Raw genomic sequence first — 16506 nt, 5'->3', positions numbered from 1 at the left:
AGTTTGGTCAGTTGTAGCTTAGTGGCTTGTGCTACAGTGAAAGGATAGCTAAGCTAAAGCAGTTTCCCTGTTTGCTATGCAGTGACTTTGGTCAGTTGTAGCTCAGTGGCTTGTGCTACAGTGACAGGCTAGCTAAGCTAAGGCGGTTCCCCTGTTTGCTATGCAGTGACTTTGGTCAGTTGTAGCTCAGTGGCTTGTGCTACAGTGACAGGCTAGCTAAGCTAAGGCGGTTTCTCTCTGCAGAGAGTTTGGGCAGCTGGCGGTGGACCTCCTTGACCAGGCCTTCCGAGACAACGAGCGAATGGCCATGAAGCTGCTGACCTACGAGATGAGCGACTGGAGTAACTTCACCTGCCTGCAGATGGCGGTGTCCTCCGGCTTGCGGCCCTTCGTCTCGCACTCCTGCACACAGACCCTGCTGACCGACCTCTGGATGGGCCGCCTCAACATGAGGAAGAACTCCTGGTTCAAGGTGCGAGGGCCTATTTAATTTAATAATAATAATAATAATAATAATAATATCTTGTGAATATTGCTCAGTTCAATGCCCTCATGTTCTCTTGCATTGTAGGTAATTCTGTAATCTTCTTCTTCTTCCTTTTCCTTTTCAGTAATAATAATAACTATCTTGTTCACGCTGCATAATTGTAAATGCTGCCAAAAAGAAATAATTCCTAAATCCTTAACAAATAGAACGGGTGCAGAAGCACTATTAAAAAATATTTTTGCCAAAAAAAATCTGAAATAGCTTTTTTGTGCCATTTAGATCATTCTGAGCATCCTGGTGCCCCCGGCCCTCTTCCTGCTGGAGTTTAAGAGCGAGGCCGAGATGTCCCACGTGCCCCAGTCCCAAGAGCCTCTGCAGTTTGGCTGGGAGACGGGCGGGACTCCGGGCGCGGCTCCGGGCACGGAAGATGAAGTACGCATCGGCACGGTAACAATGCTACGGTGCTTATGAACACATATATATAACTAATTGAATTTACCCCAAATGAACAAAAATGATAGTTTTTCTGTTTTCCCAAGATCCAGAGTGATGCAGAAAAAGGACAGGAGGATTCTGGGAATTTGGATGCTCGACCACATGGAATCCTCTGGACCAGGAAGGTGTACGAGTTCTACAGCGCCCCGGTGGTTAAGTTCTGGTTTCACTCGGTTGGTTCTCCATCGTCTTTCCTTCACGTTCTTACCTGATCCTACGGATTAGCATGTTCATGCTAGCATGTCTGTGTGCGCACAATGCTACACTTCCTGCCCTCCTACATGGCTCGTACAGAAACTCTATTCATACCCTGAGATATATGTGACCGACCTGGCTCAGGGTTGCAGATGGCCTACCTGCCGTTTCTCATGTTGTACTCATACCCTGTATTGCAGATGGCCTACCTGGCATTTCTCATGTTGTACTCATACCCTGTATTGCAGATGGCCTACCTGGCGTTTCTCATGTTGTACTCCTACACGGTTCTGGTGAAGATGAGGGCCAGCCCCAGCGCACAGGAGTGGCTGGTCATCGTCTATATCCTCAGCACCACCGTGGAGAAAGTGAGAGAGGTGAGAGCACAAGGTGACGAAGCCGACCGCTATCTCTCCGCTGCTGTTAAAGAAGTGTTTCATCTGCCGCTCGCTGAAATCAAAGGTTCAAACTTACACCTTGACTATCCATGCCAGTATCAGCGGGGTGAAAGGGTTCACTCTGCACGTGTTGTGAAAGTTACATTTTGAACTCAAACAGCCTGTTTTGCTATCAGATGCAGACAAAAGCAGTGAACAATAAGTAAAAAAAAGTTCTTCCAAGCAGTAGGATTTACTCATTGAAGTAAAATTTACAGAAACTGAAATTCAACCTATAATGGTGAACAAAAATAATTTCAAGAAAAAACATAACTTGATTTAGCACCCTTTAGAAGTGAAAAAACAGTTATCATGGTAACTATTGATGGGCTACTGAATGCTGAAAAATCTTGGTATGAACTTTTGAACTGTTAAATGCAATGTATTGATTTCATTATTTACAGCATTTAGTTGACAGGAACAGTGCAAAGTAATGACTATTATGATCAATGTTACATAGACAGACATAGCTCTGTATCTATGCCTACCTTCCATCCTCTCGTTTTACATTAAATTGTATTTTCGCACATCCATTTGATTTAAATGAGATATAGAGATCTCACAACATTACAACATTTCCAGAGTGGTAATGATATATGATCCTCATTATACCTAACACTTTGATGCCTAACGACGCAATTTGACAAAAAAGTACTTTTTTAAGCACTCTAATCTCCGTTGAATAGCTCTCTTATTTATGAGTGTAGGACTGTTTTCTTTCGTTTTTCATATGCAGGGGAGACTTGTGACTCTGAAATGTGTTGAATTGACGGGAGACTAAAAGTGGGGTTCTGTTTTAAAATCGCGCCTACGTTTGGCTACATTTCGGCTTTTCCCGAAGGATGATTATAGTTCCATTCAACTGAGGACATGCAGTTTAGAACGAATTGAAAACTAAACTAACGTGAATAGCGCTATTATAATAGGTTTAATAGGTGCAATACAAACTTCAATATTATATTCTAACAACTGTATTTACCTTTATAACTATAGGGATATAACCACTGTTTTGGAGGCAATGCAGTACCTACTTTTGTAGCAGTTTTCTACCTGCTTTAGTAGTTTGTAATAATCCAGTCCATGGCAAAAAATAATAAGTAGTATTGTCGTATATTAGCCACGCTAGCCGTGACTGGACTGCGTACAGACAGCAGAGTTTCTCCCTGGAAGGTGCTCACCTCTGAGCCTCGGAAGCTAAGTAAGAAGCTGAAGCTATGGTTCGGAGAGTTCTGGAACGTGGTGGACTTCATCGCCATCGTCCTCTTCCTGGTGGGCCTGGTGCTGCGGTGGCAGGACCTCCCTTTACGGACAGCGGGGCGCCTAACATACTGCCTGGACATCATCTTCTGGTACGTGCGGCTCCTGGACCTGTTTGCCGTCAACCAGCATGCGGGACCTTACCTGACCATGATCGCCAAAATGGTGAGCGCCGTTTAAAAACCCTGTCTGATTTCATCTCTGTGAACAGTAATAATACTTCTACTACTCCTATTAATAATAATAATAATAATAATAATAATAATAATAGTAATAATAATGAGGAGTAATGACAGTAAAATTTCTTATGTTATGCTCTTTTTGTCTAATGATAAAAAATAATGATACTACTAATAATAAAAATAATATATATATTTTTTATTTTTAAATATTGAATTTTAAATAATGTTTTGTAGATGATCTACTGCAACATTCTTTTCTTGTTTTATTCTCTAAGTGCTGTAAATAAAATGTAATTTCACTGTTTTAGGTGCAGGCAAAAAGAGGAGCCTGTTTTCACCGCTTCCGATTGGCTAATGCTCTCTTCCTCTCTGCTCAGACCAACAACATGTTTTACATTGTGGTGATGATGGCTATCGTCCTGCTGAGTTTCGGGGTGTCCAGGAAAGCCATCTTATCGCCCAATGAGCCCCCTTCCTGGACCCTCGCCCGGGACGTTGTTTTCCAGCCTTACTGGATGATATTTGGGGAGGTGTATGCTGCGGAGATTGATGGTGAGTATTGAGTTTCTACACGTAAACTACACCTGGGGGTTCGGGATTCAAGACTGAATGGTAATAATCACTTTAGTCACTGAAAACAGTCTCTCAAATATATTAGAAAGAGACTGTAATCATTATTTCATGCCGAGAGAACCTTTGGGTCAGCTGGATTCTGTTTTTATTTTTTTTGCTGTATGTTTTGTTTTCACTTGAACATCAGTAACTGAATAGACCCCAGAAGGGAAGCTAACTGCATAGTCAACTGCTTTTATTTATCATTTGACTTCATTAATAAACTGAGTAGCAATGGAAATCAGCTGACCTTGTAACTCATGCACCAGGGTTGGCCCATCTTGTTTGATGCTTTCTTATGACACAGTTATTTCAGTCTAACACTACTATCACGCAAGGCTTTGTGTTTGTGTTGGCTATACTACAAACCACTGAAGTGGTGTGGTCAAAGCTCCTCGCAGAACCCGGCTGGTCTTGTGTTTAACCAGCTTGTGCGACAGAGAAGCCCTGCGCTCCTGGTTCCTTCCTAACGCCCTTCCTGCAGGCCGTCTACCTCTTCTTCCAGTACATCATTATGGTCAACATCCTCATCGCCTTCTTCAAGTACGTCCTCCACAGATGACCCGCTACCAGCCATCAACAGGTTTCACATGTTCTGTGCGTTAGCAGAATGCAAATTTCAAGCACTTGCCCTTGTGACCAGACCTGGGTAAAATACTCAATTGTTTTGGGTTCAACTACTTTTCTGTTCTCGATTGATCTTGCCTAGTGCAATTGAGCCAACCAACACAACCACATGGTGAGGTTTGCACTTTTTTATGGTATTTCATTGGTTCCAATACACCAGACAAGCTCAGTAAGGCGTAGAAAAGTATTTGAATGCGAAACAATGACGTATTTGACCCAGGTCTCCTTGCAATATCTTGCTACCTCCTGCATCATGACTCTTTAGTTGTTGGGCTCCTACTCTTGATCGTAAAATTAATTACGGCTGGCAGTACGTCGGGTTGCCATGACAACATTATTATGCCTCCCTCTGGATGAGCTTGTCTGACAAATAAACGAATGCACAAGTAAATAAACAAACTGATGAATAATTGAATGGCTGAATTAATTCGCGGGTACAGAGTTGTTTCCGCTGTGTTGAGCGGGACCCCTTGTCGTTGACGCTGCTGGTGGCGTCTTCTCATTTCTGTGCCGTCTCCATGGCGTCTCCCAGCAACGTGTACTTCGACATGGAGTCCATATCCAACAAGCTGTGGAAGTACAACCGCTACAGGTACATCATGACCTACCTGGAGAAGCCTTGGCTGCCACCGCCCTTCATCCTCCTCAGTCACATGACCCTGGGCCTCTCCTCTGTCCACCGCCATCATCGCGGGAGGACGTCTGAGCAGGAGGCGCAGTCGGGACTGAGTAAGTGCCCTGAACCCACCGACGTTCCTGGGCAAGGAACCGGAATCCCGTACCGGGTCAGTGGTGGCTGTAGTTGGGCATTCCGTAGGGCTATGGTGGTGAGTTCTTGGCTGTAGTGTTTCCGGGAGAACTGAGTGTTCTAGTCAGCAGGGCACATCTCACCTCTACCTCCTCAAGCCTGCCTGTTTCAGATCATGCGCTTGCCACTTGAGACAGTGAACTTACGGAGTGTTGCAGGGATTCAACAAGTTTACATTCATGATTGGGCAAGTAGCTGAAAAATGATTAAGCATTCCTCTTAAAATAAGTGAATTTCAAACTTAGTTCTGTAATGATGGCATGGGCATATTTACCCTCTTTAAGGTGTAAAATCACAAAGATGTGATTAGAATATTCTGAACATGATTTCACAATCACTACTGGTTCTAAAACACTGACTTAGAATTCCACAAAGATTCCAAAAAACTACTCTTCAAAGGGTTAAAATACAGCCGTGTGTTCATAAACAATGACGTGTTCATGTTGATGAAGAATGTGGTCTTGTTTTGTGGAAACTCCCTCTTCCTGTCTCCAGAGCTCTACCTCTGCCAAGAAGACCTGAAGAAGCTTCACGACTTTGAGGAGCAGTGCCTCGCTGCACACTCCCACCGCAAGAGCGAGAGTCTGCATTCCAGCCAGGAGAACCGGATCAGATCCACCAACCAGACGTAACGTTACTGGACTCCACGCGCTCTTATTCTCTCCCCCTGATCTCTGCTGATTTCTGACTTCCGTTCTTCATTCATGTTGAGTCCCCAACCCCCCTTCCCTCCTTGCCTGTTCTGTGCTCCATCCTGTTTACAGTCAGATTATGTCTGGAATCAGGGCTTCTGAGCTAAACACTGAGTCTGGCCTTCAGATGCAGTTAGAACACACACAACACTCGCGCACACACACACACTCTGTACTCACAAAGAGAGAGAGACAGAGATATTTGTTTCCTTAGGGTATTTATACTGTATATGGTTGACTCAATGCTACGAATGCTACTTTGATTCTTGTCATTGCCAACCGGTCTTTCTAAATAGCAATGAAAATAATATAAAAAATCCTTTCAACTATGGATTGAAATATTAAAATATGCTTAATCGGTGGATAACAGTGTTGAGACGATTGGTCTGTCCGGCGCTGACCTGGTCTCGGCCCTGCTTCCTGTTTTCAGAGCGGAGGAAATGAGCGCGCAGCTGCAGGAAGTGGCGGGGAAGGTGCAGGCGGTGCAGGACGAGCTGCAGGGTCTGGACGGGCAGCTGGGCCGGCTGCAGGACATGTCCGCTCTGGTGGTGGACACGCTCGCCGTGGTGTCTGCGGCAGACAGCCGGCAGGCGGGGGAGGCCCTGCTGGGCCTCAGGCAGCCATTTTCCGGCTCCTGCCGGCGCCTTCCGCACAGCTGGAGCCATCTGGGTCACGTGACCGCCGCGGTTGGGGGCGGAGACGGCCTCTGCCTGGCCCCGCCTCCCGCGCAGCACCGCAGCACCCCGCCCTCCCTGCTGCGCTGCGTCGTCCGCGGCAACCGCCGGCCCTCCCTAGACTGGCGGGGCTCCGGTGGGTTGTCGGCAGCGATGGTGAAGACGGACAGCAGAGGGGCGGAGCCTCTGCTCACGGCCCTGCCCCTCAGTTTCAGGCACGCCCACCCCGCCGTCTTTCCCCTCGGGAGCCGTGGGAGGGTCCCGCCCCAGGGGAGACACCCCCTGTGCGCCAGCGACCCCCCCGAACATTTCTACTCCGGACCCGGGCTCCACGACTCTCCGTCCCCAACCAGCCAGGTAGAGGAGGATGGAGAAGAGGAGGAGGAAGATGAGGAAGAGGAGGAGGAAGACGAAGGCCCAGAAGACTTCGACGTGTCCCGGGCTTCCAGCCACACCGTCCTCCTCCCGGATTCTCTGCACGAGACCGGTGGGGTGGCGGGATTCCTTAATCCCGCCTTTTCCGGGGAAGGAGACTCCGGAAGCTTCCGCAGAAAGCTCCAGGGGGGTATGTCCCGACAGTGCCGGTCCCTGTCGGCCAGCCTGGAGAGCATGCACCGGACCCCAAACATGCCCTGCTCGTCCGGACCCCCCCATGACAGGCCTAACAGCCAGTGGGACAGGGGTGAAAATCCTCCAGTCCACCACGCCCTACACAGAGGTACGACCGCAGGGTAACACTTTGGCTTCTACATCCAGTAAGAGCTATGTAACTCCTTCATAAGCACTACATAGCACATTCATAAGTACTGCATAAGCATTCATAAGCGCTTATGTCAATAACTGGCATTAGGATCTCCTGTCAGTTCATTTGTATGCCATGGTAATGTCACTTGCTGCATCAATGTTTACATCACGCCATTACATAATGTCCCTTTCTGGTTATGGGCGACCATGTAGTGCTTATGAAGGCTTATATGGGTCATATGTATATAGGAGCCTTCAAATAAAATGCTACTGACCGCAGACTAACCAGAGTGAATGAATTTGATGAAAGTCCTCCTCACTGGTCAAAGTGAAGAGCAGGCAGTACTGATGCTGTGGAATAGAGTTTTCATTTCAGATGTCAAAGCACATTTTCCTTTCATTTATTTCACCATTGCTTTTGAATAAAGATTATTTCTCCTCCATCCGAAGGGGAAGAAATGTTGATTTCTTTCACTTTTTAGATGTGAAACTGTATTATGTGTTTTCCCAGTATATTCCCAGCATCAAAATAAATGTTTGTCATAAATGTCAAGCCGCATTTTCATTCATTTATTTTGCCATGGCTGTTGAATAAAGATGATTTCTCATTCATATGAATAGATAATCCAGTCTTCAACATTTAGTTCTCTTCATAGTTCCAGTTGAAAATATTTTCTCATCATGAATGTCTTCAAAAACTTTTTCATTCATTTCATCATGGTTGTTGAATTCTTTATGTACTGTATGTTTCAGGAAAAAACAACAAAGTTCATAAGACTATAGCTAGTCTTTCATCAAAAAAGTGGAAAAAAATCCTAATTCCACTATTCAAATGGATGACTTTTATTCAATCCTGAAGAAATATAAAAAACCCTGAAGACATTTGTGTTGAACATGACAGTGGTTGTTGAAGATGATGTTGTGGTTACCTTTTTGAACAATTGAACAATCATGTATTATAATTGTCCATCCATCCATCCATTATCTTAACCCGCTTATCCTGAACAGGGTTGCAGGGGGGCTGGAGCCTATCCCAGCATACATTGGGCGAAAGGCAGGAATACACCCTGGACAGGTCGCTAGTCCATCGCAGGGCTGTATTATAATAGTTTTTTTTTTAATTGTTACACAGAAATATCCAAGTCATCAGAGATATACGGGTCCAAGAGACCGGAGAGTGATGTGAAATGCAGACAGAGGACAGTGAAGATCAAAGAGAACCACACGGTAAGGGCCTCTACTTTGGGCAGTCCCATCTTGAGATGACTTGCAGTAGATGACCTTTGACCTCAGGCAGACCGCTGTCGATGAGTCACACCTCCCGACTCTGCTCTCCCTTTTTCCTCAGAAGAGGGGAAAAGACGGTGGCCTCCGCTGTTCCCATGTGACCCTGGATCCCAGTCGAAAGAAGAGGCGTCGAGGGGAAGACCTCCGGAGCTCTGCTAGCCTGTCGCAGCTCAGTGCGTCCAGATTACGCCACCTGCTGGGCGTTCACCGCCACTGCAGACTTTAATCCTACACTGTAACGCAGTGATTTAGCGCCACGGTTCTCTTAACACTGCAATGTGGACTGGTGCTGGTGCCTAGCAACATGGCCACCAGTCCTCAGCATTTACAGTTAGTCATGATGGTAAATGCTGGAGCAAACTTTGAAGCAAACTAACTATGACTTGAATTGCTTCAATACATCTCAAAGTTGTGTAAATGTAGAATATAGTGATAAAGTATGGATAATCTGTTGCTTTGACTTGGTGTACATTGCATTGGGACCAATGGGTTGGGGTCAGGGTTTACTGCTTAGGTTAGGGTTGGGGTAAGGGCTGAGGTTAGGGTTAGGGTTGGGTTAAGGGTTGAGGTTAAGAGTTAGGGTTGGGGTCAGGGTTGAGGTTAGGATTAGAGTTAGCCTTTAAGTAGGAAGAATTTGGTCCCTCTTGTGTAGGTGTTTTATGAGCGTTTGTTCAGTCCTCTTGGAAATAGAGTGCTAAGTTTGAGAATCCAGTGTTTCCCTAACCTACATCTCTCCTCTGGTGTCCAGTTATTATTTGTTTGAAGTGGTCAGGGTTGAGATTAGGGTTAGTATACGCTATATTACATTACGTGGCTATATCATGCAGCTTGCTCAATTACCTATTTCCACTGCACACATTAATTTGTAGGCCTCTCAAGAGTTTGCCTTAGCATGTAGCGGGGCTGTCAATTTAACTTTGTTTTAACTCAGTCAAAATCTCATCAATAATTCATCTTTCAGATTTCGTACAGATGGAATTAATGCATAAATGTGGAATTTCCTGTCAGGTATGACAAATCTTCTCAACTACAGAAATGAATGCATTTTGCCTGTACCTTACCACTTAAAAATGACCTCAACTGCACTTGGATAGCACTCATACAATACCAGTACTCATAAGCAAACTTGCGGGAGGTTTTGAATTGTGTGTGAAGGCTTTTTTTTGCTATTGTTGTGAATAATTGTCTGAACTAATTGACTGAATAATTGTCCTGAATTCAAATTCCTACGCTTTACTGAGCTTGTCTGGTGTATTGGAACCTATGAAATACTCTCAAAAAGGGCAAACCCTGCCTTCTGGTGCTCTTGGCTGGCTCAATTCTATCAGGCAAGATCAATTGAGCACAGAAAAGTATTTGAATCTAAAATCATTAGGTGTTTGACCCAGGTCTGATTCACATTAACACAGTAAGCTGAAGTGGATGATGGTGTTGTCTCTCCAGGATATTTTGGGCGCCACCCCATCGGTGTGGAGCAGCTGGTCCATGTCTCAGAGCCGCAGATCTTCGTAAGTTCCCTCACCGTAATAACTGTGTTATATATGAGTAATACATGCGTAATAACATATGTGTAATACATGTTAATACATGGTAATAAGAGCAACTCTGCATTCAGATAGGATTCACCTATGTGATCTACCCTCTGTTTGTAGGGTTCAGAGTGTGACTGGACTGGACTGTGAGTGTCACCTTCAATGTTTGTTCCTTTTACATCTCTCTTTTTTTCCTTCCCAAGTTTATTTTCCCAGTTTATTACATCTCTTTCCGTTTTTCTCTCTGTTTATTACATCTCTTTCTGTTTTTCTCTCTGTTTGCCCCACACATGCACATGCTTGTTACACACCTGGCACGAGTCCCTGCCCCTTTTGTCCAAAGTGCCCCTTTGATTTGATTAAAAAAAAACATTTTTTTAAAATTTGTATTATTTGTATTTGATGTTGCTGTCATTTCATTCATTCAGTTTGGTAAATTATATTATGTACCTGGGTGTCATCAAACTGTTTTTCTAGGTCGATGTGCCCTTTTCTCACTTTGAGCATCTGCTCCTCAAAAGGTCTCTGCACAGCCTGATCTCTCTCCCATTCACTCACACACACTCACACACACACACACAGACACACTCACACACACACACACACACACACGCACTCACACACACTCACACACACACACGTGCGCACACAGTATAGATTTAACATTTTCTCTCGTCTTTAAGCAAAGGGCTCCACGTTCCAGACCGGTGAAGATCTCGATCCTCATTATTCAGGTGAGTGTCATTATTCTGAGAAGTGCTGCACGATTTCATCTGTGAGGTCATTGATGCAACCTCACTCTGTGCGTGTTTGTGATTTAACTCTGTATGTGTGACCTCACTGTGTGTGTGTGTGACCTCACTGTGTGTGTGCGTGACCTCACTCTATGTGTGTGTGACCTCACTGTGTGTGTGCGTGACCTCACTCTATGTGTGTTTGATCTCACTCTCTGTGTGTGACCTCACTGTGTGTGTGTGACCTCACTGTGTTTGTGTGACCTCACAGTGTGTGTGCGTGACCTCACTCTCTGTGTGTGTGACCTCACTCTGTGTGTGTGACCTCACTCTATGTGTGTGTGACCTCACTGTGTGTGCGTGACCTCACTCTCTGTGTTTGTGACCTCACTCTCTGTGTGTGTGACCTCACTGTGTGTGTGTGACCTCACTGTGTTTGTGTGACCTCACAGTGTGTGTGCGTGACCTCACTCTCTGTGTGTGTGACCTCACTCTGTGTGTGTGTGACCTCACTCTATGTGTGTGTGACCTCACTGTGTGTGTGCGTGACCTCACTCTCTGTGTTTGTGACCTCACTCTCTGTGTGTGTGTGCCTTTACTTTGCCCATTTCAGCGGTGGAGAGGAATAACTTAATGAGACTCGCCGGCACCATACCCTTCACTCCCATTTCACTACTGGGTAAGCGAAGGATTTGGAAATATTACATATGATTCCATAAAGAAATTACGCAATAAACATGCTGCTATAGTAAACATGTTATAACAGTGATCAAGAAAAACACATTTTATTTTAAATGGCTGAAAACCGATAAATATGTCTTCAGGTAACTCTCCAAGCAGACCAGACCAGAAAGATTGCCCAAAATTATCTTGTTTTTGCAGTTGTAGGGTCCTTCTACCACTGGGGGGAACCAAGGAGCTCTGAATGTGATTTGAATCCCTGAATGATACTGTACTCCTAGTGATAATGGATACTGAATGTTATAATGAATGCTGCTATGTTTTATGCATTTATATGTGGAAAATTCGTTTTTTGGCCATATTTGTTATAACCCTTTGGATGATAACTATTAGTTGTGTGAAATGTGTTAACAAGATTTGTGCAAAGAAGACAAATGGGTCAGAAAGGAAAAAAGTAAAACAAAATTCTAGTTCAGCCATTGTGCCTTGAAAGTCTATGGCCATGTCCGAAACAGTTTATTTGCCCTCTACTGGAGTATGCAAGTTGCATACAAGTCAATATTCGGCAGATAAGCTGTTTCAGACATGGTCTAATACTGACAGTCAGCTTACATTGCTATGTGATACTATGTCCACGAAATGCATTTCATATGGTCAAGTCTGATTCTTCTTCCGCTTCCTGTCTGTCATCCTATCCTCCTCTTCTTCCTCCCCCATCCCCTGTCCCTGCCCTGGCTGACCCCTGACCCCCCAACAGCCGGAGAGGAGGTGAGCATCTACTGCCTGGAGGAGGGGTCATCGGCGGAGGACGGGGGAGAAGCCGGGCCCTCGTGGTGTTGGCGGGGCCGGTCGGCCCTGCTGCAGCCCCTCTCCTGGGACGCCACGCACGGCCGTCTGCGCAGAGCCACGCGTGTGCTGTGCACCTGGGCCGAGGGCGGGGTGCTGGACCCCGGGACCGTCTACATCGCCAAGGCCTTCCTGCCCGAAGCGGTGAACACCTGGGAGAGGGCCTTCCGCAGCGACACGGCGCTTCAGCTCTGCCTCAGGGTATCGTTTACTCATGTCTGCTGTCTCTGTGTGTCCATTATCAATGTCTGTTCATAAAGGCATCGATTAGTCATGTCTGCTCAGATCTCTGTCTCTGTGTGTCCATTATCAATGTCTGTTCATATAGGCATCGATTAGTAACGCCTGCTCACACCTCTGTCTCTGGGTGTCCGTTATCAATGTCTGTTCATAAAGGCATCAATTAGTAATGTCTGCTCAGACCACTGTCTCTGGGTATCCATTATCAATGTCTGTTCATAAAGATATCGATTAGTAATGTCTGCTCAGATCATTGCCTCTGGATATTTATTATTAATGTCTGTATATATCTTTGTTTGAAGGTATCTGTTAGTAATGTCTGGTCAGACCTCTACCTCTTGTCCCAGGGCATTCATTTGTAATGGTTGTCCAGATATGTCAAGGTATTCATTAGTAATGTCTGTTCAGGCCTCAGCATCTGTTCCCCAGCAATGCTCACAGAGTTCATGACCTCCATATTACAGAAAGAATATTCTCCCCCCAGTAAAGATTATAGATGTCATGTTTTATAATTTATAAATTATCAAATAAAAGATGATATATTCTGTCTATGATAGATATGTCGATTATGTTATGGATATGGAGACTTGTTTATAGTTGAGGGTAAATGATTATGCATATATCAATGGAAGTGCAGATATGGTTATGATAAGCAGATATGATTATGGATATGTAAATAGAGTTAGAATTATGTTTATGTTTGTGTGGGTGTAGGGATATTGATTTGAATATGGAGATGTGATTATGAATGAGGGTATATGATTATGGGCACATGGACATGGATGTGTTTTTGCTGATTATTAATATGCATGTTGTGTTATTGAAGCAGAAATGTGAAAAATGTAATGTGTCTGTCACAGGAGATTCAGCAGCAGCGTGCTGCACAGAAACTGATGCGTGTTTTCAACCAGATCAAACCGCACAGTATGACACACTCACCAAAGTAAGTACTGTCCCTTTAAACCTTAACCCACACTCCCCAAAGTAAGTACTGCCCCTTTAAACCTTAACCCACACTCCCTAAAGTAAGTACTCGTCCTTTAAACCTTAACCCACACTCCCTAAAGTAAGTACTCGTCCTTTAAACCTTAACCCACACTTCCTAAAGTAAGTACTGTCCCTTTAAACCTTAACCCACACTCCCTAAAGTAAGTACTGGTCCTTTAAACCTTAACCCACACTCCCCAAAGTAAGTACTGTCCCTTTAAACCTTAACCCACACTCCCCAAAGTTGTGGGGGTTGTGGGCAATTTATTTTTGGTGTTTGTTTGGGACGTATCCCACCCACCTCCATCCGCAGGTTCCTGGACGTCTTCCTGCTGCACTGGCGGTCCCGGGACCAGTGGCTGACCATCGAGAGGAACCTGAACGGACACTTCCGGAAATATAACGACAACACGGGGGGGGAGACGAGCCCGGTGTGCGGGCTGGAGGAGACCGTGCTGGCCTTCTCTCACTGGACCTATCATTACTCCAGAGGGGAGGTTCTGGTGCTCGACCTCCAAGGTCTCCTTCATCTTCCCTTTTATCTTCTTTTTTAACTTCTGTTTTCTTTTATCCGGAATGTGTTTCAGCTCTGATACAAATAACTTGGTCGCACTTTAGAATAAGGTTCATGAATTGGCATCAACTAATAGAGTTGTGAACATGAATTGAATTGAACATGAATGAAACAAATGCATGAAGTAAGCATGAAATTATCTTTTAATTAGTTTCAAGTATGTTTAAGCTACAAACTAATACAAAAGTATTAGTTACATGAATACTTATACATTTTCAAACCATATGATGAACTTATATTTAGTTAACCATTTACAAATAGTTTTTTTTCATGCCAATATGATTTAGCATTAACCAATGTTGTTGTTAACAAGAATGAACGAATTAATGTGCAGATACATGGACAAAGCTGTACAGACTGACTTTTCAGTAATTAGTTCACAACTACATTAGTTAATGCCAATTCATGTAACCTTATTGTAAAGTGTTACCAATAATTCACTGCTTATTCACAGATGATGTAATAGCTGAGAGGGTGCGTGTAGTCATTGTGGCGTGCGGTGCTGGTTTGTGTGAAAGTCTCTCTCTTCTCTCGTCTCCAGGGGTAGGTTTGGAGCTGACGGGCCCGTCGGTCATCACGTCAGACGATAAAAGGTACACGCGCACACAGGCGCTGTGAAAAGGGAAGGTGTGTTATCTGTGGAGCGTTTGGAATATTGTGGAATCCCAGAGGCTTACTGTGTTCCACAAGAAATTACCATTCCACCGTTCCTGACTGTCATTTCCCAGGAATTAACTGCAGGGGTAAACATTTGGGGGGGAAAAAAACTCATAAAAAGTAACAAATCTCTAAATGATGTGAATGTAGGCTACTACATGTCAAACATCACAACAATCCACATATAATAAAGCAAGGAGACACGAGCGGTTGTGGTATATCGCCAATATAATAACACGTAAACGGTTTTGTTAGGTGTGTGTGGGTGGGGTGTTGGCATCACGTATATTTCTGAACATTCATTTGGGGTCGCGTCAGAAGAAAGTTTGGGAACCCCTGTATGACCTTAAACGGTCTAACTTGGACACAGTCTTGGCTCTCAGGTCTAATGGCTGTCTGCTTCTACACGGCAGCTCGCCGGGTGATTTGGTGTTTGGCCCTGGCAACCTTGGGGACGAGGCCATGCACGGTTTCATCCTGAAGCACACCTGTACCGGCTGCTGTGCCAAACTCTGCCTCTCAGGTGAGCACAACGACTCACTCAGGTCTTTGTCTGGAATCACTCTGTCTGAACTAATCGACTCAAGCAGGAGTCGATTCACACTGCCTCATACAGTCTGTGCATGAAATTGTGCTCTCTCAGGTGACTCAGCCTGATTCACACAGGTCAGTAATCTTTGTCTCTGAGTCGAACAGAATCACACAGGTCAGTAATCGTTGTCTCTGAGTTAAACAGAATCACACACGTTCGTAATCTTTGTCTCTGAGTTAAACAGAATCACACAGGTTCATAATCTTTGTCTCTGCGTTAAACAGAATCACACTGGTCAGTAATCACTCTTTGAGTTAAACAGAATCACACAGGTCAGTAATCTTTGTCTCTGAGTTAGACAGAATCACATAAGTCAGTAATCTCTCTGAGTTAAACAGAATCACACAGGTCAGTAATAATTGTTTCTGAGTTGAACAGAATCACACAAGTCAGTAATCGCTCTTTGAGCTTAACAGAATCACACAGGTCAGTAATCTTTGTCTCTGAGTTAGACAGAATCACATAGGTCAGTAATCTCTCTGAGTTAAACAGAATCACACAGGTCAGTAATAATTGTTTCTGAGTTGAACAGAATCACACAGGTCAGTAATCGCTCTTTGAGCTTAACAGAATCACACAGGTCCCCCAGGTAGAATCGGAGCCTTGCTCTGGCATCCGTGCAGCCCAGCTCAGCCAAGATTCCTCTTGGCATTGAAACCAAACGCCGAACCTTCAGATGAACGCAAAGCTGTGCGGCTAATTAAGCACGGAAGAGCTTTTATGAAAGAGAAAATTATCACATTTCCATGACAACACAAAGGCAGCCGGGAGGGAAGGGCTGTCTTTTGTGCTGTGCCCCGCCATAAGAAAGTGTTTACTTTGATTACATATTAATTACCGTCTCATCGCAAACACATGAAGCTTGTTAAGATCTAGTGGGAGCCAGCCCCTCAGAAGTTCCAAGGAAAAACAAATAAACAAACTGATGAACACCCCCTCTTGCCCACGCGTGTTTTGATTTTTCAAAGGTGCTTTGTTTTGTTTTTTTATCCACTTCAAGAATACCATCAAATCAAAACAAATTATTCATGGGAAGAAAAAAAAATCAGCTTAATTTTCAGTCTCATCAAATTCCTTGTTTGTTCTAATTTATTCATTTGTGTTGCCACACTGCTGATGAGTTTTATTTCATATTACTATTCTTATTACTGTGTTGTTGTTGTCAG

The 16506-nt window shown here is 44.5% G+C and overlaps 1 protein-coding gene across 9 annotated transcripts in view; it reads left to right on the top strand.

Annotated features, from left to right (window-relative positions):
* Nucleotides 1-16506, top strand: part of trpm6 (transient receptor potential cation channel, subfamily M, member 6) — a 29613-nt gene that overhangs the window by 12486 nt on the left and 621 nt on the right. The window contains exons 17-38 of one of the 9 annotated variants that reach the window (XM_061259909.1): nucleotides 244-472; nucleotides 767-919; nucleotides 1027-1155; nucleotides 1426-1554; nucleotides 2785-3036; nucleotides 3431-3605; nucleotides 4094-4208; nucleotides 4825-5021; nucleotides 5596-5728; nucleotides 6223-7184; nucleotides 8343-8437; nucleotides 8559-8670; nucleotides 9459-9505; nucleotides 9941-10005; nucleotides 10150-10175; nucleotides 10713-10763; nucleotides 11377-11442; nucleotides 12202-12491; nucleotides 13391-13473; nucleotides 13831-14036; nucleotides 14633-14684; nucleotides 15162-15271. In XM_061259909.1, the coding sequence (XP_061115893.1) occupies nucleotides 244-472; nucleotides 767-919; nucleotides 1027-1155; nucleotides 1426-1554; nucleotides 2785-3036; nucleotides 3431-3605; nucleotides 4094-4208; nucleotides 4825-5021; nucleotides 5596-5728; nucleotides 6223-7184; nucleotides 8343-8437; nucleotides 8559-8670; nucleotides 9459-9505; nucleotides 9941-10005; nucleotides 10150-10175; nucleotides 10713-10763; nucleotides 11377-11442; nucleotides 12202-12491; nucleotides 13391-13473; nucleotides 13831-14036; nucleotides 14633-14684; nucleotides 15162-15271 (3677 nt within the window). Of the gene's footprint in view, nucleotides 1-243; nucleotides 473-766; nucleotides 935-1026; nucleotides 1156-1425; nucleotides 1555-2731; nucleotides 3037-3430; nucleotides 3606-4093; nucleotides 4263-4824; nucleotides 5022-5595; nucleotides 5807-6222; nucleotides 7185-8342; nucleotides 8438-8558; nucleotides 8671-9458; nucleotides 9506-9940; nucleotides 10006-10149; nucleotides 10176-10712; nucleotides 10764-11376; nucleotides 11443-12201; nucleotides 12492-13390; nucleotides 13474-13830; nucleotides 14037-14632; nucleotides 14685-15161; nucleotides 15272-16506 lie in introns of those variants that run through there. The other 8 variants (XM_061259908.1, XM_061259906.1, XM_061259905.1 and 5 more) reach the window with 8 other exon arrangements.

This window comes from Conger conger, chromosome 11, assembly GCF_963514075.1.
Source record: "Conger conger chromosome 11, fConCon1.1, whole genome shotgun sequence".
Taxonomy (NCBI): Eukaryota; Metazoa; Chordata; class Actinopteri; order Anguilliformes; family Congridae; genus Conger; species Conger conger.
This window is presented reverse-complemented; position numbering and strand designations above follow the sequence as displayed.